A 23,740-nucleotide genomic window follows, 5' to 3' on the forward strand; every position below is an offset into this window, starting at 1 on the left:
CTAAAGCTTATGTTAAACCTGAAGATTAAATCAATTAATTAACTAATGGACATTCTGACTCAGCATACAGGAAGAGTCATAATTTCTAAATATCCCTTTAAAAAGACTGAGCCACTCACTTTATTTGGTTAGTAAACCAACCTCTCACCCCATTTGCAGCTTAAGTGGCTTGCTTCCCACTAGTGCAACCTTTTTTTTCTCAAACTAAAACTATAGTCAGGATGTAGCAAGAGGAAAGGCCACATCAGGAAACAGATGCCTTTCAAGTCAGATGGGAGTACAAAATAGCTTTCAATACTTAAGTTTGCCTTCACATTCCAAACACATTCTTCTTAGGAAAAAAGAAAGATGGTTAGGCAGCCATAAGCAGTCTTATAACACTGTCCATTCTGCTTCCAACTAAGAAATGCTGTCCAATTTACAAAATAGTCTGAATGACCAAACTGTCTTTGGGGGCAGGAGTCACTAGGCAGTGGAGGCAGCAAGGAGCAGATATAGAAGCATAGTACATCTACAGGTAGAGTAACTTTCATCTGACAATGCTCACTCTTCTTGGTTTCCCAAGTAAGTTTTTCTAATTATAGAACTGAAGTAGCTAGGTTGTTTACTCTCTGGCTTCTAAAATGCTATCTGTATATTACCTCCACAGGGAGATTAAAGAACACACACATACACACACACACATACACACAGATATATTTTTGAATAATTTTTATTGGTAATTTATGATTTATGAATAGAATATTACTACCCTTTCACTGTTTTTGAATTAAAGTGATTCCTTATGCTTTTCTAAGATATTCATAATTACTTTACTGTTACACTGGTTTCTGCTCTACAACAATGTTATATATCCCTCCTTCTTGAACCTCTCTCCCACCCCGTATCCCATCCCATCCCTCTATGTTGTCACAGAGCACTGGATTAAGTTTCCTGTGTTATATAGCAACTTCCCACTAGCTATCAATTTTACATATGGTAATATATAAGAGAACATATACTTTTATAAAATTCCATTTTATATTTTAACTCCTAAGGTATCCTCAGTTACACTTTACTTCAAGAACATTACACCTACTGTCTACTCAAAAGTAAGCAAGCCTTGGTTTTGAACAGCACCAGGTCTTATAAAGAATGCCACAAATTTTTCAACATAAAGAAAAATACCTGACTTTTATTTTTATTTTTAATTGAAAAAGTGGAAGAGAATTTCTCCATTTCTAGAAGTAAAAAGAATTCATTTATGCTGAGATATTTGCATCCTTTTGTAGACAGAATCACTGTCACCTAGAACTACATGCATAAACCTAAGTTTGAGATCTGGGAACTAAGGGTGCAGACTTCAACCACACAATAAGGAAAGCCAGAATGAATGCCATTCATTTACTTTCTAAAAACATGTGTACATTGCTTCCTATATTCTGCATACTTGGCTACGACGTAGAGATGTACAGCAGTGAGTAAGACAGGCACGGTCCCAGCCCTTTGCAACTTAAAATTCTTTTGTTGTAAAGTGCCTTCAGAGAGGCTATTAGAACAAAACATCTTCTAAATTGCAGACAGTTGCTGTCTCAGACATTTCACCTATTCAAGTAATAAATACCATGGAAGTCAACCTCATCTCCAGGGTGGTAGAGTATATAAAAAGTTAGAAGATCTTATTCCATGGTGCTTCAGGAGAACTGGCAACATATTACTACTTGTTCCATGCATGGAGAAATGAATGCCAAGTGTGGTTCTACATAGTTCTAAATGGCGACAATGCTGTTTATCAAGGCACTGCAGATGACTGTCATCAACCAGAAAGAAAACATTGGATTGCTACAAAGCAAGCTGTGGGAATCCACCAGTTCTCCACAATAGCACACAGATGCTTTTGGTGATGGAGCCAAATAGAGTCTTACTAGCAGTAAGATTTGCTTTAAGCTTTTAATTTTCCTCTTTTCTTCTTAAAATGACTTTGACTGTTTTGGACCGTAAGATGAACTAGAGGTCATCACTACCTCTATATTACTGGAAAGGAGGCAGGACTCAAATGAGATGAACAAAAGAATATCTTGTTTACCTTATAATGATTTCTTTAGTCTTTGAAATATCTAGTTTGTCAGCATCCCAGCCCATTAGAGGTACCTTATCCATTACTTGGAAAACAGCTCAGAACTGCGAAGTTTAAATGACCACTGACCAGCCCAAAATGATGTCACAAGGTCTATGAGCTGAAGTACACACACTTCATGCACACAGGACCCGCTCAAGATCTCACTTGCACCTAGTAACTCATAGTTGGCAATATTTTTAAACAGGCTTGATATCTGGTTTCTAAAAGTTATAAATTTTAAAAAAAATGGCACAATGACAAAAGAAAAACTGGCAGCTTAGAGCCAGAAAGAAGGAAGAAAAATTATTAAAAATGAAACAACTCAAATAGCGCAGCACTTGGAAGCTATTTAATGTTGACTCACTGTGAACAGTTGTACACCATTAGCAGGTCTTTGGAGGTTCGTGATTAGGGTTCAGTCTTTAATATTTTAAATAATTACCTTAAGTTTTCAAATAAAGATTGCACATGTAAAAAAAATCCAAATGAAACACTGAGATAGTCAAAACTTAAGTTAAAAAATACTACAGAAATTATGCTTAGTGTATCTCCTTTATCTTGCTCGGTTTCCTCATTTATGAATTCAATAAATCTTTGGCATCTGTTAATTTTATATTTAAGAGTTGGGTTTATTTTTTGAAAATTATGCTTTGACAACGTGGAGATTCCAGTTAATTGTCCCAGTGGATCCTGAAGAGCCAATTGAACTGTACTACTCATGAACAATATCTCATGGGCTGGAAGGCCAGGCATAGCTTTTCTTGGCTCCTGGAGTAAATCTCAAATGGCAGCAGAACTTTACCCTCACTGACTCACTGTCCTCTAACATTTGTGTTTACCTACACTGTGTTTCTGATTCTTGTCTACGTCTGAGCGGGGTTTTGGTTTGCAAATAACTGATAATTTTCTGCACTAGTGGTGCAATAACTGGGAATCTGGTTTTATGATTTGACCACTTGGTGATCTATCAGGTAGAACTGGAAGCCAGCCTTTCTCCAGTGAGCATGGTCCAGCATTTGTTTGTCGTTCTTTCTCATCTGTTATTTTTCTATTTATGAACTCAAATCAGGACAGTATTTTTTGCCCAGTCTCTGTAACTGAGAAAAAATATCACCATGTGAGAGTGAAATATTTTCCTACTTTCTGAAGATAACAATAAATTAAAATAAAGGACCTCTATTATGATTGGTTTATAGAGACTAATAAGCATTTAAATAAATCTAGTATTCCCAAAATTTCCCCCAAAATGAAATTCTAAAAATTTAAATGTATTCTTTTTAAGAAAAAGACCTTCTTCATAAAAAGTCTTGACTCCAGAAAGTTTTCTTTTCCGTGGAAAACAAGTTTATATGACTAAAGTGAATCTTTATACAAATTATCAAACACTGATTTGATAATTTAGTTTAAAAAACAGCTATGTCTTTGCTTTATCTTATCAGTGCATAGTATAATACAAGTATAATTCCATCTTTCAGATAAGTTTAGATTAGTTTTATCATAGATTAGTTGATCTGAACTTCTTTAATGTCTTGTACTAGTTTACTGAAAAGATGTTAAGATTATTTCTATATACCGTATAAGATTAAAAAAAATACAAAATTCATGTTCAACTATACTGAATCATAATTGTGACAAGTCTTTTTATATCAACAGTAATTACATCCTGTGATGTGTCACCTTAAACATAATTTACAATATCTTAAGTCCTCTGCCTTAGTGTCTGGTTGTTCCAGAAAGTGAAAGAAGACTGTGAAGAACAAAAGTTGACAGAAATTAAAAAACTGTCGATTGGGATGTCAGGGAGTTCAAGATAGTGGAAAGAGGATGCTGAGCTCAACTGCCCCCACCACACACACATTAAAAGTACAACCATGTGTGGAGCAACTTCCAATGAGCACAAATTGGAGGCTCTTCTACAGCCAAGGCTGTAAAGAAGGGCCCACACACAGTCAAGTAGGAAGGGAGGGAAAACTATGATGTTGGTACTCGCATCTCCATGAGGGGATGCAGAAGATGAAGGGGTTTATCACTGGCTCAGGGATTCTCCCTGGAGAGTGATGGGGGTTCAAGCCAAATACTGAGCACCCCAGTCCTAGGCAAAATGCCAGAAAATGTGACCCTTCAGGTGCTTTGAAAACCAGTGGGACTTACTGGCGGGCTGTAAGAAATGGAGACTCCACATGTGAAGAGCACACAGGTTTCCTTACTCCCAGAGCAAGGGGCAGAAAGCAGACTGAAACTGCCCAGGGCTCCAGGTGGTTTCTCACGACCATCCTACGCTGCAGCCCTGCCTGCACAGGGTGCCTCCTGCAGTCCCTCTTGCCCTACTGCTGCACCATACTAGGGGCAACGCTGCTGCTTTTGGAAGACTGAGGGATGTGCATACAGAGGAAGCAGAGCCAGCTCAACCATGTTCGGTCTCTGAAAAGGGTAAAGGCAGATTTGGCTGCAAGTGGTCCTGAAGGCAACAAACTGGAAACTGCCTGGGGCTCTGACCAGCTTGCTGGGACTGTCTCAGCATGCAACACAGTCTGAATTCAGTGCCCAAACCAGGCCTTCTAGCTCTGGTTTGCTCTTCTCTAGGGTGGAAGTGCCACTGTGAAGAGAAAGCACACAATTAGAGGGAATGGAACCAGCCTGAATCCAACCCAAAGGGCTTTTGCTCCAGCACCCTGAGAGCTGGGCCTGCCTCCAATAGAGGGATGTCAGTCATTAAGCATAGGAGAAGCCCAGGTTTACAAGAGGCCCTGGCTCCACCTCTCCATCTCTATTGTTACCTCCTACAAAGGTGACAGCTGACAACACACCCCATGGAAAAGCGCCATCCATGCTCACTTCAGATCCAACTCTCCCACTAAAGCCACTGAGTTCACACAGACTACACAGGGACACTCCCACACAAGGACACACCTTCACAACTGCAACAGGTAACTATTCACCTAATTCCATAGAAACAGAGAAATTTAAACAAAATGAGAAGACATAGGAGTTTGTTTCAAATAGCAGAACAAAAAACAGTGCTGAGAACACCCCTAAGGTTAGATAATTTACCAGGGAAAAAATTAAAAGCATTAATTACAAAAGTGCTTCTAACTGCATTTGAGAAAATAGATGGACACAGTGAGAATTTCAACCAGGAACTAGAAAATATAAAAAACCAAAAAGAACCAGTCAGAGCTGAAGAAAACAATAACAGAAATGAAAATACACTAGAAGGAATTAAAAAGAAGAAGAGGTGATACACCTAGTGATAGTGATCTAAAAGATAGAAAAAAAGCAAATCACCTGATCATAACAACAAAAAGACCAATTTTAAAAAATGAGGATGGTTTAAGGAACCTCTGAAACAGTATCAGGCACTATAATATTCACATTATAGGGTTCCCTCAAGAAGAAGAGAGAGAGGGATGGGGTGGAAAATGTATCTGAAGAAGGAAACAGATATCCAGGTACAGGAAGCATAGGTAGTCCCAAACAAGATGAACTAACAAAGACCCACATCAAGACATATCAAATTAAAATGGCAAATGTTAATTATGAAAGGAGAATTTTAAAGGCAGCAAGAGAAAAACAGAGCCACATACAAGGGAATCCCCGCAAAATTATCAGTTCTTTTTTCTTCAGAAACTTTGCGGGCCAGAAGGGAGTAGCACAATATACTTCAAATGCTGAAAGGGAAAAACTTGCAACCTAGGATACTGTACGCAACAAGGTTATCCTTCAGAAGTGAAGAAGAGAGGAAGTACTTCTCAGACAAGAAAATACTGAGTTCATCAATTCTAAAGTGATCCTAAAAGAAGTGTTAAACGGTCTTCTCTAAGAGGAAAACAAAAGGCTACAATAAGAAGTGAGAATTTATAGGAAAGGAAAAATCCCGCAGGTGGGGCAAATTTATAGTAAAGGCTGTGGATCAACTATAAGAAGCGAGCAGGAAGACTAAAAGACAAAAATTGGAAAATCAATTATAATTACAATAAACAACAAAGGGATAGACATGAAGATGTAAAACATGACATCCAAAACTCAAAAGGAAGGGGGAGGGAGTACAAAATGTAGATCTTTTAGAATTTAAATGACTATCACTTTCGAACAAGTAGATAAATATTGACAGACGATGAGAAAAGAAGATGTGGTATACAGAGACAGTGGAATATTACTCAGCTACAGAAAGAATGCCGTTTTCCCATTTGCAGCAACACAGATGGACCTGTAGGATATTATGCTTAATGAATAAGTCAGCTAGAGAAAGACAAAAATTGTACATTAGCACTTACATGTAGAATCTAAAAAATAAAACAAAGGAATGAACCTAACAGAAACAGACTCACAGACATAGAGAACAAACTAGTAGTTACCTGTGGGGAGACGGTAGTGGGGAGGGACTTATAGGAGGAGGGAATTAAGAGGCACAAATCACTATGTATAAAATAAAAAACTACAATGACATATGGTATAGCACAGGGAATATAGTCAATATCTTATAATAACTTTAAGTGGAATATAATCGATAAAAATATTGAATCACCATGTTGTATATCTGAAAGTAATATTGTAAATCAATGGTACTTTGAATAAAATTACATGAAAATTTGAGATTTGCAGATAAAGGAGCATATTTGACTTGGTTTATAACATTTACAAAGTTAGTTCTGTAAAGATGAAATAAAATGTTAACATTTTGGCAAAATTTGAATAGCACTGATGAATTTATGAAGTAACTTTTTTATGAGAAGCACCCTATTAATGTAAAGCTAAAATAGAGTTATCTCTTAATGAAAGGACCTACTTACTAATCTTGGAGAAATCAGCCTATGCTTACAAAAGGTAGTAAAAGTTTATTTTTGTAATCTGTCCAGAGAGAAGAGTTTCAGCATCTGAAAAGAATAATCTGTTGTGTCTTGTCCTAACTGGGATATATACTTACATATTTAAAATGATCAAAATAGGTCATTTCTGATTACTTGAAGATTTATTATTTATAATAAATAACTTATCCTCATTTTATTAGGTTATCAAACTGCAATATTCATTTTCTCAGGCATCCATAATCCTATGTTATTAATCTCTAATTAATGTTTGATTTTGCCTTCCCAAGATCAGATCCTAAATTCAGGAAAACAAATTTTTCAAAGATATCTTTCACACTTGAACTATCTCTAAGTTTTCCCAGAGGACCCTTGGGCAATGACAAAGATTTATTTTTTTCTTAACCTTAAAAAAGAATGCTCGAAATATTTAGGTTTATTCACTACACCCCTTGTATAAATAGCTCAACACTATCAAAAAATGCATAGGAAGATTTGTCAGATCAAAGAGCAGCTCAGCCTTCCCTCATCTAATTTTTTATAGGTAAAATTTTATAAAGCTCGGTGATTGCATACCTATGGAAAGGCCCTAGATATACATCGATATCCTCACCCTCTGTCATATGTTCTTACCCTTACGTGAAACACTAATTGAATAAGATCAACATCCTATTGCATAATAGAAGATTCAAACTCTCCTTCTTGTTGATCAAGTTTGTTAAATTAACTATAGATTAACCACAGCCACTTGCCCTTACCCTCACCCAATAGTCTGTGGTTTCCTCTCATGCTTACCGAAACACTGCTTAAATTATAGATGAGGATGTGCCTTTAACAAAGAAAGACAGTCTCAGAGCCTCACGGACAGAACTTTACCAGATACTCTTTACTCTTAATATTTCCAAGAATGGACTTAATGGGCAGAGGCTGACAGAAGAGTTGGCATTACATAGGCAAGTATCATATAATATAGAACTCACGGAACTGAAACTGGAAATCTGATTTCCAAATGCAGATATGTGTTTTGGAAAATTATTGGCATTAATCTTAATGTTCTATTTTCTGATGGGGAAAACCCTTTTACCATTCATCTTGATCTATCTCTAACCCTCAATTCAGTTGACTCCAATTTTGCAAACTAAATGAAACATTCTTTTAATGGCAGTTTGTTCTTGGCCTCTCAGAATTCAGGAAGTGATATTTTTTTCTGAGTCCCTTTACTTTTTAAGGCAATAACATTATTTACAAACAATAGGAATCTGTTTTCTGTTTCACTGGGATGTAATCAGACAAATAGACAATGCAATAGCAGCCAAATGTAGACTGTCTTACTTAAAAATAAGCCTTATTTCTTATTACAAGCTCTCAATAAAGGAAAAAGGGTTATAACCTCATATCTGAAGTTAACACCCAAAACCTCTCCTAAGAAGTTGATCTAGGACCTGTTTGTGGCTTATAGGACACCAACCTTACAGGCAGGAAGAAAGGTCACTGGATTGCCAGGAACCTTGGCAGATTTGGGAAAACTAGAGGAAAGAGAACTTTACCAACACTTACACATGCTAAAGATGAAACCTGCTGTCAATGAACTTCAAGTTTGGTTTATTTTCCTTAGAACAGAAGAGTAAATGAAAGCATTTAAGGAAGACCTCTGGAGAGATGAAGCCACTGAAATGTTCGCTTGCTGCTGCTGCTAAGTCACTTCAGTCGTGTCCGACTCTGTGCGACCCCATAGACGGCAGCCCACCAGGCTCCCCCGTCTCTGGGATTCTCCAGGCAAGAACACGGGAGTGGGTTGCCATTTCCTTCTCCAATGCATGAAAGTGAAAAGTGAAAGGGAAGTCGCTCAGTCGTGTCCGACTCTTAGAGACCCCATGGACTGCAGCCCACCAGGCTCCTCCGTCCATGGGATTTTCCAGGCAAGAGCACTGGAGTGGGTGCCACTGCCTTCAGATACCTTAATAAATTATCAGAAAGATTCTCTGGTTTTATCAGTGAGAGTTGTTCAGTACAGTATAGTGCCGGGTTTGCTATTCACATACAAGAAGGCCTTTATATGCTAATTACAACCTTTTCTAATTTATGTCAATGACTCAAGCCCAAATATAATGCCTTTTTGTGATCAGGAAAAATATTTGGAGATTATGTATGGTAACAAAGAAACAGCTATCCCCACCCACAGGACACCAAGTTCTCTGGGGCATACACATTTGTCTTCATTCACTAGTATATGGATCAGGACATTTGGAAACTCTGTAAGGATAGACATTAACTTACCAAGAGCTGCAACTGATGCAGATAATTACTTTTCTAAAATTTCAAGAAAATTCTGTCCTGTATAGAAGTAAATAGTTCCAGTTCATTATAATCCAAAAGTTAAAATTTTACTGTCTGGTCAGGCATTAACCAACTTTGTATGGGATTCAGAAATTTTATTCCAGCATACTTTTTTTTAGTAACTAAAATACTTTGATACTCCTATACTTCAGAATATCAGCTCTACCATCCTACTGCTTCCCACATTAAGGAAATCATTAATGAATCAAAATAATCTGACAGGTATTCACCCTAAAAAACTTATGCTTAAAAGAAAACAGAATAGAAAAATGTGCCAGCTTGTTCTCATTCATTAGTGGGATTCTCCTGTTCCCTCTTACTATTTTCAATATTTTTATAGTAATCATATATCTGCAGAAAAAGACAACTCAGTAACTTTGAGGAACATGCCAAGTTTGTAGTCATTATATGTATTAAGACATGGCTGAAGTATGATGTATGGTGTGTGTGTATCTGTGTATATACAGTGCAGAAAAAAGGTTGAGGCACCACTGGGGCAACCTTTCAACTTCTCAGACAACTTGCTATACAGAAAAACTTACTGCCTAATTCCCAGTGAGTTGTCATTTCACTATTACTATCATAGTATATACATTAAAATTTGATGATGTAAATAAGACATGTCAGTTTTTCCTCATAGTCTTCAAAGTCCCTAAGACTTTTAAAGAAACAGTAATATTCACAACTACCTTTGTTAGATTTATTAAGAGTTTATACTTGTGAGGCCTCTGCAGAGCAATTTAATATAACATTAGGCACATGTAGGCCTTCAAAACAGCCCTAAGTGACTAATAATAGTGATTTGGGAAGAGGAAGGTTAGCAGGAGGAAATCTAGGAAGGGACACCAGGAGCTGGCACATAGGGAAATTCCACACGCCCACGTGTATCCTTGGAGCTTGTCTCCAAGAAGCTGCTCAATGAAACAGTGAGGTCAAGTCAGATGAAGAGATTACCAATCGCTCCATCTCCTGCTCCCTGAGTCTCTCCTCCCTCTGCCGCCGGTGATAATCCATCAGGTCGTCTCGTCCGGAAATGGAGCTAATGCTGCTTTTCCGTTCCCGAAGGACAGGCTGGGGGGTTCCTGAGGCCTGTCTGAGGCTGTCCAAGTCTGCATCATCAAACTCGACAGATCCACACGAGAAGTTCCTTCTGGCTGCAAACGCTCGGTCCAGCTCCCCAGGGGGAAACGAATGACCAGGGCTGGTACCCGAGTAGGAAGCCCTGTCAAAGTCGTCAGAGGTGCAGGAGGAGGTGGAGGCCAGAAGCATCTTGCGGGCCACTCGCGGACTGGCAGGCACGCTGAGGGTGGAACTCACGTACGGACTGCCCTCGGGGGCAGAGGCTTTGTAGGGCAACGCTCCTGAGCTCAGAGAAGAAAAGTTCAGGTAATTGTCATTGTCTATGATGCTATGAGGTAGATCCTTTTCCCCCAGTTTCGTTCGTTTGGAATTGCCCAGAGAGCTTCTTGGAGGCAGACTGAGGGGTGCCAACTGGTTCTCGGTGGCTCTGTGCAACCTGGGCAGAGAGCGGCTGTAGGCGCCCATGTGACTCAGGCTGCCGCTAGAGTACTTCCTGGTCCTTAAACTGATGTTCTCAGATGCCGGGTCCCGGTGTCTGCTCAACTTGGGCTGAAGCGTCAGGTTGTCCTGGATGCTTATTTTCCTGGCTTGCTTTGGGCTTGAAGGCATGCTGGCCGCCCCTGACCTGTTGATGGGCGAGGAGCCTGTGTCACTCAGGGAACTTCCATTCCACATGGTCAGGAGCGAGCCAGATGCTTTTCGGCCTTCCAGCCCTCCAAGAAAGTAGACATTGTCGTGGGATTTATTCCTTGAGCTATATTTGGAATAGGGAGGCTTCTCTGAAAGCCTCAAGGACCTTTCGGCGTCCCGGCCAAGAAAATGATCAAAGTCTGCTCTCCCAAGTGCATATCCACTAAGGGAGGGTGAAGTGCTGCGTAAAGGGGTGGGCGGTTTCATGGAAATACTTTTGTCACTTCCATCGCAAGAGAACTGCTTAGTTCCCTGAATTTTGGCCAAAGATGGGCTACTTCTGACACTGGTTCCCAAAGGAGAAGGGCTTCTTTTAGCAGGCACAGGTTGTGAAAGGGTTAAATAGGAGCCAGAACAGTCTCCATTGGCTTTAAATCTCAGACTGGAAGAATATTTCTTTGGGCTCAGGCTCTCCATCATGTTTTGGGAATCGTTTTCGAGGGAATTCTCCACAAAGCCTGCCTCTAAGCTACCATTCTGTAAATCCAGCTGCTTTTGCATGTGGCTCTGCTCTGCCATAATCTTGTTGGAATCTGCAAAGAAAAAAAAAAGAGAGAGAGAGACAGCTTTACTTAACAAATATTTAAAAAGACCAACCACTTGTTAGCCTACATGGGTACACAAATAGGCTGCCAATCTGATACGTTGCTGTTTTAGTAATAAACCTAGTAAAGCTGTCCCGCAAAATGAAGATGACTAAAGACCACTGATCTGGGATGTTTTCTGAACAAAAGAAAAATAATTCAAGAGAACATCAGTGATATTTGAGAGGAACAAATCCCTAACACCAAGTACAGGTGCAAGATGAGGGGGTGATACCTAAAAAAGACAATGACCCTTTAGTGTTCTACTCCCTGGGGGACCACCTGCTTCCTGAGTACCTAGCAAACACCTGAAGGGATGAGGCAATGGGCTTTCCTTTAGATGTCTCTGTAAGAAACATTAATCACTCAGAAGTTCTAAGGAAACTAAATTCACATCCTAGCAGAGAAAGAAAATTTTATGATCAATAACATGAGGGTCAGAAGATGATTCTTTAAAAGAGGACTATGAGGGTTACCTTCTCAACAAAAAGACTTAAAAAACTTCCTGCATCCATCAGAAAAAGGTAGGTATTTACAATAGTAGAGGGAAGAGTGGTCCCCACATTCCTGACTTATCAGTGTCAGGTAGAATATCTGGAAACCTGAAACTGATATATCCTTCAAGTCCCCAGGCATCCCAGAGGCACCACGATCATCCTTGATCTAACTCTCTCCTCTCATGGAAACACCTTTCTCCTCCTTTTACATCCATATGAACCCACACATCCTTTGAGGTTCAGATCAATATTCTAGTTTCCACAGTGAATAAAAGAATTTTTAAATGGATACACCTGTAAGAATATGTTTTGGACCCTAGTTTGAACAATATTAACTTAAGAAACTAAAGTTATAGTCTATAAAAATGTCTTTTGATTATAAACTAACCCTGCCAATGAGAAAGGTTATATTTTAAACTGATCAAAATACTTTCTTTAAGTTATCGTCAAAGTGAAAATGCAGTTTAAACATTCCCATTGAACTCAGGCACTGCTAAGACTGTCCTCCAACTTCTTAGGCACCTCAGACACCAGTTACTACATCTCTGTAATATGTGATATGTAAACAGAATCACATTTGGTTAGTAATAAATATCATAATGTGCTTGTTTAAGGAAGAGGGTTATGTACAGAATTTCTATCATAGCTCCAGTCCCTCCTGACTCCCACTGTCCCATAGGAGAGACACTCAATGAACACACGTTTTCAATTATCTATCACAGCCTTCCCCACTCCCTCCCAGCCTCAGATGGAGGATCTTCATCTTGCTTGCTCAGCCTCACAGATTTCCTGGGCTAATGCAGGCAGCCTAATAAGGAACTGCCTTTCACCCACAGAGTCGGGCCAAGAAACAGTCTGGCTGCTTAAATTCTAGTGATGGGCTGAGTCCTCACACCCTCAAAGCTGCAGCTTCCCCTCGACAAGCTCTGCCTTGGGGTCCTTATCCTCCAACCCAAAGCCCTGCCCTTATAGAAAAAAACATGATTATCTTTAACTGGACCTCAAAAAAATTTTTTTTAAAGATTCTCCTTTAGAATTGCTTCCCAGCTGGAGTCTGGCCCTGCCCTCTGGGTCTTGACAGGTCACAAATGTCCCTCTCAACAATTGTCTGCCACCACCAATTCTGACCTTGAAAGCAACACCAGTCTGGCTCAAGCTATATCTATCTCACCATGTCCCCCATGGAGGACTGAAATCAAGATGACCTCTATCCAGCCTTGGTTCCTTCTATTTCTGAATAACTGTATCACATGTTGGTTTGCCATGTTGAAATTCCAGCAAACCATGGCCAATTCCCTCATGTCAAATTTTTTTGAATTGAGGAAACAAGGAAGTAGGTGGAATCTGAGAACATTACCATGCTATTTATTAAAAGGGAAAAAATACTCTAATTTCCCAACAATAGGGAGAAAATTTAAAGCCATAGTATGTCATGAGTGTATATTAAACCACTTAAAATCTTATTTTGAGGTATGTTTACAACATAAAAAGTACATTAATATAATGTTCAGTAAATTTTTAAAAACCATACATACAATGAGTGCAGCCTTATATACACACCCACCTATACTCATCAATTTTACACAGATGTTTAAGCCAGAATCTAAGGAGTCATCATTGGTCTCCTCTATCATCATATCCTCTATCCTCTACCATCTGTCACTTCTTCATTCCCTCCTTTCTCATTTTATCCATCAACAAATCCTATTGCTACCCTCTTATTACAGGCCAGTATCTTCTCTCTCCTCTTCCATATGCTATATGCTCATTTTACAACAATAACAATGGAATGAAATAAATCACACTAGTGATTTTTAATTCATCTTTCTCAAACTAGTTTGTATTTTCCACATTTTATACCATGTGTTTGGGTTGCCTTTACAATGAATGAAAAAATTAGTGTAAAATACTAACATACAATCTGAAGCAATACTTCACTTTTAAGTTGAGTAGATGTTCATTTTTCCTAAGCTCTTGTCCAATTTTTGAGCCAGACACTAATTCTTCCAAAAAAAAAGGTTAGGCCTTGCAGACGCCGCCACCCCGGAGCCTCCCTTGCTGTCTAGCCATGGTCAACCCCACTGTGTTCTTCGACATCGCTGTCGATGGCAAGCCCTTGGGCCGCGTCTCTTTTGAGCTGTTTGCAGACAAAGTTCCAAAGACAGCAGAAAACTTTTGAGCTCTGAGCCCTGGAGAGAAAAGATTTGGTTATAAAGGTTCCTGCTTTCACAGAATAATCCCGGGATTTATGTGCCGGGGTGGTGACTTCACACGCCATAATGGTACTGGTGGCAAGCCCATCTATGGCGAGAAATTTGATGATGAGGATTTCAGAAGCATACAGGTCCTGGCATCTTGTCCATGGCAAATGCTGGCCCCAACACAAACGGTTCCGTTTTTCATCTGCACTGCCAAGACTGAGTGGTTGGATGGCAAGCACGTGGTCTTTGGCAAGGTGAAAGAGGGCATATTGTGGAATATTGTGGAAGCCATGGAGCACTTTGGGGCCAGGAATGGCAAGACCAGCAAGAAGATCAGCATTGCTGACTGTGGACAAATCTAATAAATTTGACTTGTGTTTTACTTAACTACCAGACCATTCCTTCTGTAGCCCAGGAGAGCACCTCTTCACCCCATCTGCTCGAAATATCCTATAATGTTTGTGTTCTCACTACAGTTCTTTGGGTTCCATATTTTCCTTATTCCCCCTCCAAGTTTAGCTGGATTGCAAAGTTAAATTTATGATTATGAAATAAAAACTAAACAATTAAAGAAAAAAGGTTAAAGAACTTCTTGATCAGACTAACTTAATATGTCAGTTGAAGCCTTCGATGTTTTCTTCCAAATCTAAAAGATTCAGGGGAAAATCATAATTATACAAGTCTGATGGCTCAGACAGTGAAGAATCTATCTGCAATGCAGGAGACCCAGGTTTGCTTCCTGGGTCGGGAAGATCCCCTGTAGAAGGGATTGGCTACCCATTCCACTATTCTTGCCTGGAGAATTCCATAGACAGAGGAGCCTAGCAGGCTATAGTCTATGGGGCCACAAAGAGTCAGACACAACTGAGCAACTAATACTTTCACTTTACTGTGACCATTTCATACTTTATACATCTGAAAGTGTAAAATCAAACGTAACTAATATATATCCCTAATCACTTCCCTAACATGAATAAATGAACAGAGTGTTACCCAAAAGGTCTCCAGATGTTTGTTGAATATAGCTTAGATAATAAAGTTAGTATGCTCATTTTTTAAATGTAGTTATTAGATTATTTCATTACTTGAGGTGATTCTGCTCATGGTATAGAAAAAATTAAATCCTAACAGGTAGTTTTAGGTACTTCATTCATTAATTATGTATCAGCCCGGGGATTTCTTTGGAAGGAATGATGCTGAAGCTGAAACTCCAGTACTTTGGCCACTTCATGCGAAGAGTTGATTCATTGGAAAAGACTCTGATGCTGGGAGGGATTGAGGGCAGGAGGAGAAGGGGACAACAGAGGGTGAGATGGCTGGATGGCATCACTGACTCAATGGACGTGAGTCTGAGTGAACTCCGGGAGTTGGTGATGGACAGGGAGGCCTGGCGTGCTGCAATTCATGGGGTCGCAAGGAGTCGGACACGACTGAGCGACTGAACTAACTGACATCTCAAAAGCCTCCTGATGAAAGCGAAAGAGGAGAGTGAAAAAGTTGGCTTAAAGCTCAACATTCAGAAAATGAAGATCATGGCATCTAGTCCCATCACTTCATGGGAAATAGATGGGGAAACAGTGGAAACAGTGTCAGACTTTATTTTGGGGGGCTCCAAAATCACTGCAGATGGTGACTGCAGCCATGAAATTAAAAGACGTGTACTCCTTGGAAGAAAAGTTATGACCAACCTAGATAGCATATTCAAAAGCAGAGACATTACTTTGCCAACAAAGGTCCATCGAGTCAAGGCTATGGTTTTTCCAGTAGTCATGTATGGATGTGAGAGTTGGATTGTGAAGAAAGCTGAGTGCCGAAGAATTGATGCTTTTGAACTGTGGTGTTGGAGAAGACTCTTGAGAGTCCCTTGGACTGCAAGGAGATCCAACCAGTCCATCCTAAAGGAGATCAGTCCTGGGTGTTCTTTGGAAGAACTGATGCTAAAGCTGAAACTCCAATACTTTGGCCACCTCATGTGAAGAGTTGACTCATTGGAAAAGACCCTGATGCTGGGAGGGATTGGGGGCAGGAGGAGAAGGGGACGACAGAGGATGAGACGGCTGGATGGCATCACCGACTCGATGGACGTGCGTCTGAGTGAACTCCGGGAGTTGGTGATGGACAGGGAGGCCTGGCGTGCTGTGATTCATGGGATCGCAAAGAGTTGGACACGACTGAGCGACTGAACTGAACAGAACTGAACTGAACGTCTCGGACACTGGCGTAAGAGGCATTGGTGTTGCTCGCTATTATTCCTGTTCTTTCCTTTCAGAAACACTGCAGTGTTGTTTTTCCTCATCCTTATGACATTAGGTGTGGCTATGTCCCTTGCTTTGATCAATGAAATATGAGAGAAAGTGATGTGTCAGTTCCAAGCTGAAACATCAAGAGCTGGCACAATTCACCATTTCCATACCCGTCTTGTGTCCAAGTCTGTAAAGGCTTCCTTAGCCTACCTCCCTCAGTGATGATAGTGGGGAAGAGGGCCTTTGCCAATCCAAGATTGTCTTAAGCCACTGAGATTTGAGAGTTGTTTGTTACTATGAAGGTGCTAATCTTCATTAAGTGCCTACTATAAACCAGGCTTTGAGCTAGGCCCTGGAAAGTATGTGGTCAAAGACAGTATTTCCTGCTAATACATAACTTACAATCCAAAGTGGAAAATACATGTATGAATAAATGCTGTACAATGTGATGTGTGCCTTAATAGAGGACTGATTGACAGGTTGCTAAAGGACTGATTGACAGATGGAGGGGAGCTAACCCAGTGAGAGGGACAGTCTGGGTAAGTTATGATAGGAAGAAATGACAATGGAGTAAAGTCCCACTGAAAGAAAGAGAATCTTATGGGTATTATCTAATGATAGCATAAAGTTACCTCCACACCTAAAATTTTGAGGTTTTAAAAATATAAACAAAATCTCAAGCCCATCTGAGGTCAGACTACTGGTACATCCAGGAAACATTCTGTCTCTGACAGAATTAATAACAAAAATTATGTAGAAAAAAGCAAGTTATTTTCTATATTTATTAACTATGTATTTCTCTCTCATAGTTACCTAAATCTTTTCCCATCTACACCATCATGTAAGATATGTTCTGTGGGGTCCAAATCTATGCCTATCTTAAGTGTGGTTTAAATCTGACAGCAATCCTCCAACCATTTAGTGTATTTTAGACAAGGATACAAAGGGAAATCCGTTAAGTCAGATGTTAGAATAACAAGAAAAGCCAGTTAGTGGGCAAAGCTCTGGTTGTAAGGTAATGCATACAAAATAGGAAAGAGAATTAAGTGCAAGATAGGAATCCAGAAAGCAAGCCAGAGCAGATGCTGTGCAAGGGAAGTTAGAAACTAAGCCCTGAGCCCAGAACTCTGCATTTTCAAAATTTACTCTAATGGTACAGAATTGAATGTTTAACACCTCATGTCAAAATGAATACATAAAAGTTTAATTTTTAACTGAGCAGTATGACATTAATGTCATCTTAGATGATAAAATGTGTTAATATATTTCAACCTGTTTGCAGTTGCAAATGCTGCTCAATCACCCAAATGAAATATTACCAAACTCTGTTTCTTCTTCCTTTGAGCCAACAAAACTAGAGAGTATCAAACTACTATAAGGTATTCTTACTACCCTACAGGGTGGCAACACTTGGTCCCCCCTCCTCCTTACGTGTACTTTTTTTAATCAAAAAATGTGATTATTGGGAATTCCCTGCCAGTCCAGTGGCTAGGACTTCACGCTTCCACTGCAGGGGACATAGATTTGTTTCCTGGTCAGGGAACTAAGATCCTGCATGCTGCACAACACAGCCAATTCAGCCAAAAAGGAAAAAAAAAAAAAAGAAACATAATATAATTATTGACGCAGTTTAGCTGGCCAAACAAAATACCAAAATATTTCACAGTAGTGCTGGCTGAAAGATTAGGTTCACAGTCTGTAGGGAAGAGACAAGTAGGCCATTTGCAAATAATAAATCACATCCAAGAAACAGTCATGCAACATTTCTCCACCATACATATTGCAGAAGAAAGTTACAGATGATTTGGATCGAAGAACCTTCTAGAGGATACTTTTAAGATATTCATGCTCCATACTCTATAGTTTTTCATTTCAGCCTTTTTGGGTTTGTTAACGATGTGTAAGAAGTCGTGCATTTAAAGATTTGTCATCAAGTATAAACATGTAATTCATTCAAGTTACTGAAGCTGAGTATACCAGCCATAGCTGAATATATATGTATTGATCCTTGTGTCAGTTTGAGATCTTCAAGACTTAATTCCACAAATCAATTCTACTCAAAAGGTGGAGAATCACACAGGTGCCTTTCTGATCCTAGGAGTGATAATAGTGGGTCATGACATCTCTCTCCTTCCCTCCTTCCAGGGTATTCTTTCCATCGTGGGTGAGATCATAAGAGTGGAGGCCTAGAGATGGGAAGAATACGCTGCTAAGTCACTTCAGTCGTGTCCGACTCTGTGCGACCCCACAGATGGCAGCCCACCAGGCTCCGCCGTCCCTGGGATTCTCTAGGCAAGAACACTGGAGTGGGTTGCCATTACCTTCTCCAATGCATGAAAATGAAAAGTGAAAGTGAAGTCGCTCAGTCGTGTCCTACCCTCAGCGACCCCATGGACTGCAGCCTTCCAGGCTCCTCCTTCCATGGGATTTTCCAGGCAAGAGTACTGGAGTGGGGTGCCATTGCCTTCTCTGAAACATACAACAGGAAGTAGTAACATATTTTCAATGAGATGAAACGAAGGCAAGGAGAGCAGAGGCAGGAGGGCAGAGGATATACAATGGGAAGCACTGGGTTTAATTCCCCAGGAGAGAGGGAGATAGTGACATGATAGACCCTGCAGATAATGCATCAGAGACTGCAGTTGAGGTTAGGGAAAGAAAGCAGAGGAAGAACTAGAACGGTGGGAAGTGAAAGGGGGCTAACAAATGACACACAAGTGGAAGCACAGCGGGAAAGAAGTCTGTGTTAACACGTGTAAAAGAGGAGGCGACGAAGATTCCACGGTTTCCAGACTGGATTCTTGATCTCCACTGCTGTTTCTTTTTGGTTTCCTGGTGGCTCAGAGGGTAAAGCGTCTGCCTGCAAGGCGGGAGACCTCGGTTCGATCCCTGGGTTGGGAAGATTCCCCTGAAGAAGGAAATGGCAACCCACTCCAGTACTCTTGCCTGGAGAATCCCGTGGACGGAGGAGCTGTAGTAGGCTACAGCCCATGGGGTTGCGAAGAGTCGGACACGACTCTTTAACTTTTAACTTTAACTTTTCACTTTCACATTTTTGTAAACAAAAAAGAAGTCTCAGGGAAATTCTATAATCACTGCATTATGTTATTGTGGAAGCAAAACCGTCCCTAGGGCCCTAATGGCTCCATACACTTTATGCAGATGAACAGAAAGAGAACCGGGCATGGAAAAGGGAAGAAGCCATCTGGTGCCCATCTGAGAGAAAAGACAACCTGGGGACGTCTAAACAGGAAAGAAGTTAGTGTGTGTTGAAACGTCTGGGCTTATTTTTCAATCCATAAATTTAATCCCTCCAGAGCTCTTGTTATTTTTATCACCTGAAATGTATATCATCTTATTGTCAATTAGAGAATGCCAGGAGTCACTTAGAGATCTTTGGAAGGTAGCCTAGCAAGTCACAGTACATTTTTCCCTTGAGAAGTAAATTATTGGAAAAACTAATCTCAAGCATGATGTTTGCAAGTTTCTTGGTAGATTCTTTTTTCTTTGGCACAATGCTGGTGTGCATTTTAAAAGATAATTTTCCAGCTCTATCTGTACCAAATAACATCATAGTGAGGTTAATCCTAACCAAACCATAAGTCACCAGTGGTGAGCTTCAGAGCACTGTGATGGCCAGAGCTGTAGGGATCTGGGTTTCAAGATAATGAAAACACACCCAGGGAGCAAAGTTTTAAAAAACAAACAAACTAAAATGAAGCATCTGTTGTGTTGTGTGTACTGTTTTAGAGGACAGAGATTTAAAGTCTGGCCTATATATATAAATTCAGTTTTCCAGGTAATTTACACCAAGAGTTTGGAGAATCCTTAAAAAATAAAACATGTTACTTGTCATTTTATATTGCCATGCACAAACACTTCTCAGGATCATACAATACAGCAGGAATTAATCAAAAGGGGACTGCTAGAGCAAGTCACCAAAAAGCAGAAACCTTTTCATATTGCTGGGGAAAGGATGTAGATTGGCATGGCACGTTGGCATGGTCACTCGGTTGTGTCTGACTCTTTGCAACCCCATGGACTACCCCGCCAGGCTCCTCTGTTCATGGAATTCTCCAGGCCAGAATACTGGAGTGGGTTGCCATTCCCTTCTCCAAGGAATCTTCCTGACCCAGGGATAGAACATGCCTCTTCTGCATTGGCAGGTGGATTCTCCTTTTTTTTCAGACAGATTCTTTATCACTGAGCCACTGGGTACAGAAACAAATTCAGAACAAGAATCTTAAAACTCAGGAGGGTTTAGGTTAAAATTTGCACCTTATGAAAAAGTTTGAGTTTCTATCTTGTCCTTAGAGCAGAGGAACTGGCTCTGGGAGCAACTTTTGTCACAGACAGTGGTTGAAGACTGGTGTTTAAGCTCTCCCAGTGCACTGGTGGTCCACAGGCCAGCCTCTTTCAGCACTGATGTTTATGGTATGGCAATGTTTTAAAGCACACACTGATGACATGTAATTGAATTCAGACACCAGCTTAGAGCAGTCTGTCAGAAGCAGCGCCATTGTCTGTGTGTGTATGGTGGGGAGGGTTGGGGGGGGGGCAGATTCTGTGATGACGATAGGGCCCGAGGGAGGAAGCTTTAGAGGACCGAATAGGAAAAACGAAGAAATCTATTGCAGCCCCAAACTCCGAGCTTAAGAACGGAGAACAATGGACACAAAACCTTCCTTTTTCCACTAATCTCAACATGAAAATGTGATGGGGGGAGGGTAAGTAGAAGCTTCAGGAACACACACTTCCTTGTCTAGCAATATTCTCATTTCAGAAACCCCGAAGCAGCCTGGCTTCCCACCCTGTTATCCAAACACCATCCTCAGTTAAACCATCAGTCCTCTCAACTCTGCTTTTACAAACATACGCTCCTTTTTCACAAGTATTTCCTCTCATCACTAAATCCTCAACCTCCGGCATCTCTGCACACAAACCATATCTCTCCACACAACCCCACACCCACTGGCAAACACCTCCCCCTCCAGCATATATTCCCAGATGCTCTCTTCTTCAAAGAACCCCTCTCATCCAGCATCCCAAACCTTGAGCCTCCCCACTGTCTCAACACCCACCTGCATAGAACTTCATCTCCCATGCATACAACCCAGCTTCCTAAACTCTGTTCCTTTAAACTCTCCCACCACACCCAAGATTTTACATCTCAGTGCAGGAAAGAAAAAAAAAATTTTTTAATGAAATAAAATAAAAAAACCAAAAGCTTGTGAGTAGACATAGTGCCCTTACTGGTTCTTTGCAAACAAACAGAGCAGCAAATGGACTGTCATTCCTTGTTCCTTACACCATGTTCTTTATCATTTAAAGATCTGCCTCTTTGAACAAATAATTATTATCTACTAGATACATGTAGATAGGCTGATTATCTCCAAGGAGGAGATTTTTATCTCTCAAAAAATCCAGAAAAGCAGTATCACAGGAACAAATGTATTTTAATGGCAGCATAAGGAGGCTGAGCACCGAAGAATTGATGCTTTTGAACTGTGGTGTTGGAGAAGACTCTTGAGAGTACCTTAAACTGCAGGGAGATCCAGCCAGTCCATTCTGAAGGAGATCAACCCTGGGATTTCTTTGGAAGGAATGATGCTGAAGCTGAAGCTACTTTGGCCACCTCATGCGAAGAGTTGACTCATTGGAAAAGACCCTGATGCTGGGAGGGATTGGGGGCAGGAGGAAAAGGGGACAACAGAGGACGAGATGGCTGGATGGCATCACGGACTTGATGGATGTGACCTGAGTGAACTCCGGGAGATGGTGATGGACAGGGAGGCCCGGCGTGCTTCGATTCATGGGATCGCAAAGAGTCGGACACGACTGAGCGACTGAACTGAACTGAACTGAACTGAAGGAGGATGTTTGGTTCCTGCAGACTGAGCCCGTTACAACAGTATATCTCATGTGTGCAGATGCATACACACACTCACAGACACACAGAGACAGTCACGCCCGGCCCACACGCCTATAGCAGTCTAAAAGGCACAAAGGGTTTGTGAGTGCCAGAGGAGGCTCTTCAGAACCCAGGGAACCTGAGGCATCCTCAGAATTGGCCAGGGGTCGGGGTCATGCACAGCAGGCTGGGGAGAAAGGGAGGACCACCGGAATGCCAATAGGATCTCAGGACACTGATCACACAGTTTCTTTCTGGATTTTCCTGTTTTCCCTTTTGAATTTTTATTTGATTATGTTTTGTAAAACATCTAAAAGAAAAGGTAAGGGAGACCATTAAGGAAAGAACAAAAGTATCAGATGATGCCACAGGGAGGAAGGAAGCACAGAAGGGAGTGGAGAGTGATGAGGGGACGGGGGAGGCAATGAGAGATGGAAGAAGTGATGACAAAAAGTAAAACAAACAAAAAAAGCTTCAGCTTCTTCCTATCACAATAAAGCAGTCTAACCCCACGAGGGCTTTCCAGGTGGTTCGATGGTAAAGAATCCACCTGCCAATGCAGGAGACAAAAGAGACGTGAGTTCGATCCCTGAGTCGGGAAGATCCCCTCAGTATAAAATGGCAACCCACTCCAGTATTCTTGCCTGGGAAATCCCATGGACAGAGGAGCCTGGCAGGCTGCAGTCCATGGGGTTGCAAAGAGTCAGACACATCTGAGCAACTGAGCACAACAAGCTGGCACAGGAACCCCATGCTACCATTACTTTCTGTCATTTCTAGCCTACTGAAGTCTAAGCTCTGCCAAAAAAAAAACCACTCTAGATGGGTATCCAATGGTTCCTAACGGTAACCACAATCAATAGTAATAACCATATTCAAATGAAGATCTGTATCCCCTGTGATCAGAAGCGATGTTTTACAGAGTCTAGACTGTTTTATATTAGGAATTGTCAAGAATCTTTGAGGACTCATTAAACAAAGTAAAACATCGATTATAGAGATTTTAAATGATTTTGTGCTAGTCCCTTGAATAAAACTTGGCTGTATGAACTTGAAAATATTCTTTACCTATCCAACAAATTTGGCGCCGTATTTCGTGCAATAACTCTTCAGCCAGTGATGCAGGCAGAAGAGGAAGGACAAAAAACAGGAACAACCTCAAAAATCAACTGGGTCATTCAAATGCCCTTCCTACCTGCAAAATTCCTGACTTTTACCTAAATATGGCAGATGTGACTTTTACCAGTTGGACTCATGTTTGCATCTGTATCATTATTAAAGCAGTTTTGGGCTT

At 40.6% G+C, this 23,740-nt stretch overlaps 1 protein-coding gene and 1 pseudogene across 12 annotated transcripts in view; one reads left to right on the forward strand and one right to left on the reverse strand.

Annotated features, from left to right (window-relative positions):
• The window catches only part of PHLDB2 (pleckstrin homology like domain family B member 2), a 246,202-nt gene that overhangs the window by 84,538 nt on the left and 137,924 nt on the right, over positions 1-23,740 (reverse strand). For all 12 annotated transcript variants that reach the window (XM_040223953.1, XM_040223915.1, XM_040223964.1 and 9 more), the window contains one exon: positions 10,195-11,543. In XM_040223953.1, coding sequence (XP_040079887.1) covers positions 10,195-11,543 — 1,349 coding nt within the window. The remainder of the gene's footprint in view (positions 1-10,194; positions 11,544-23,740) is intronic.
• On the forward strand, positions 14,098-14,861 carry LOC120851779 (annotated as a pseudogene).

The sequence above is a fragment of the Oryx dammah genome, unplaced genomic scaffold (assembly GCF_014754425.2).
Source record: "Oryx dammah isolate SB20612 unplaced genomic scaffold, SCBI_Odam_1.1 HiC_scaffold_2, whole genome shotgun sequence".
In the NCBI taxonomy this organism is placed as follows: Eukaryota; Metazoa; Chordata; class Mammalia; order Artiodactyla; family Bovidae; genus Oryx; species Oryx dammah.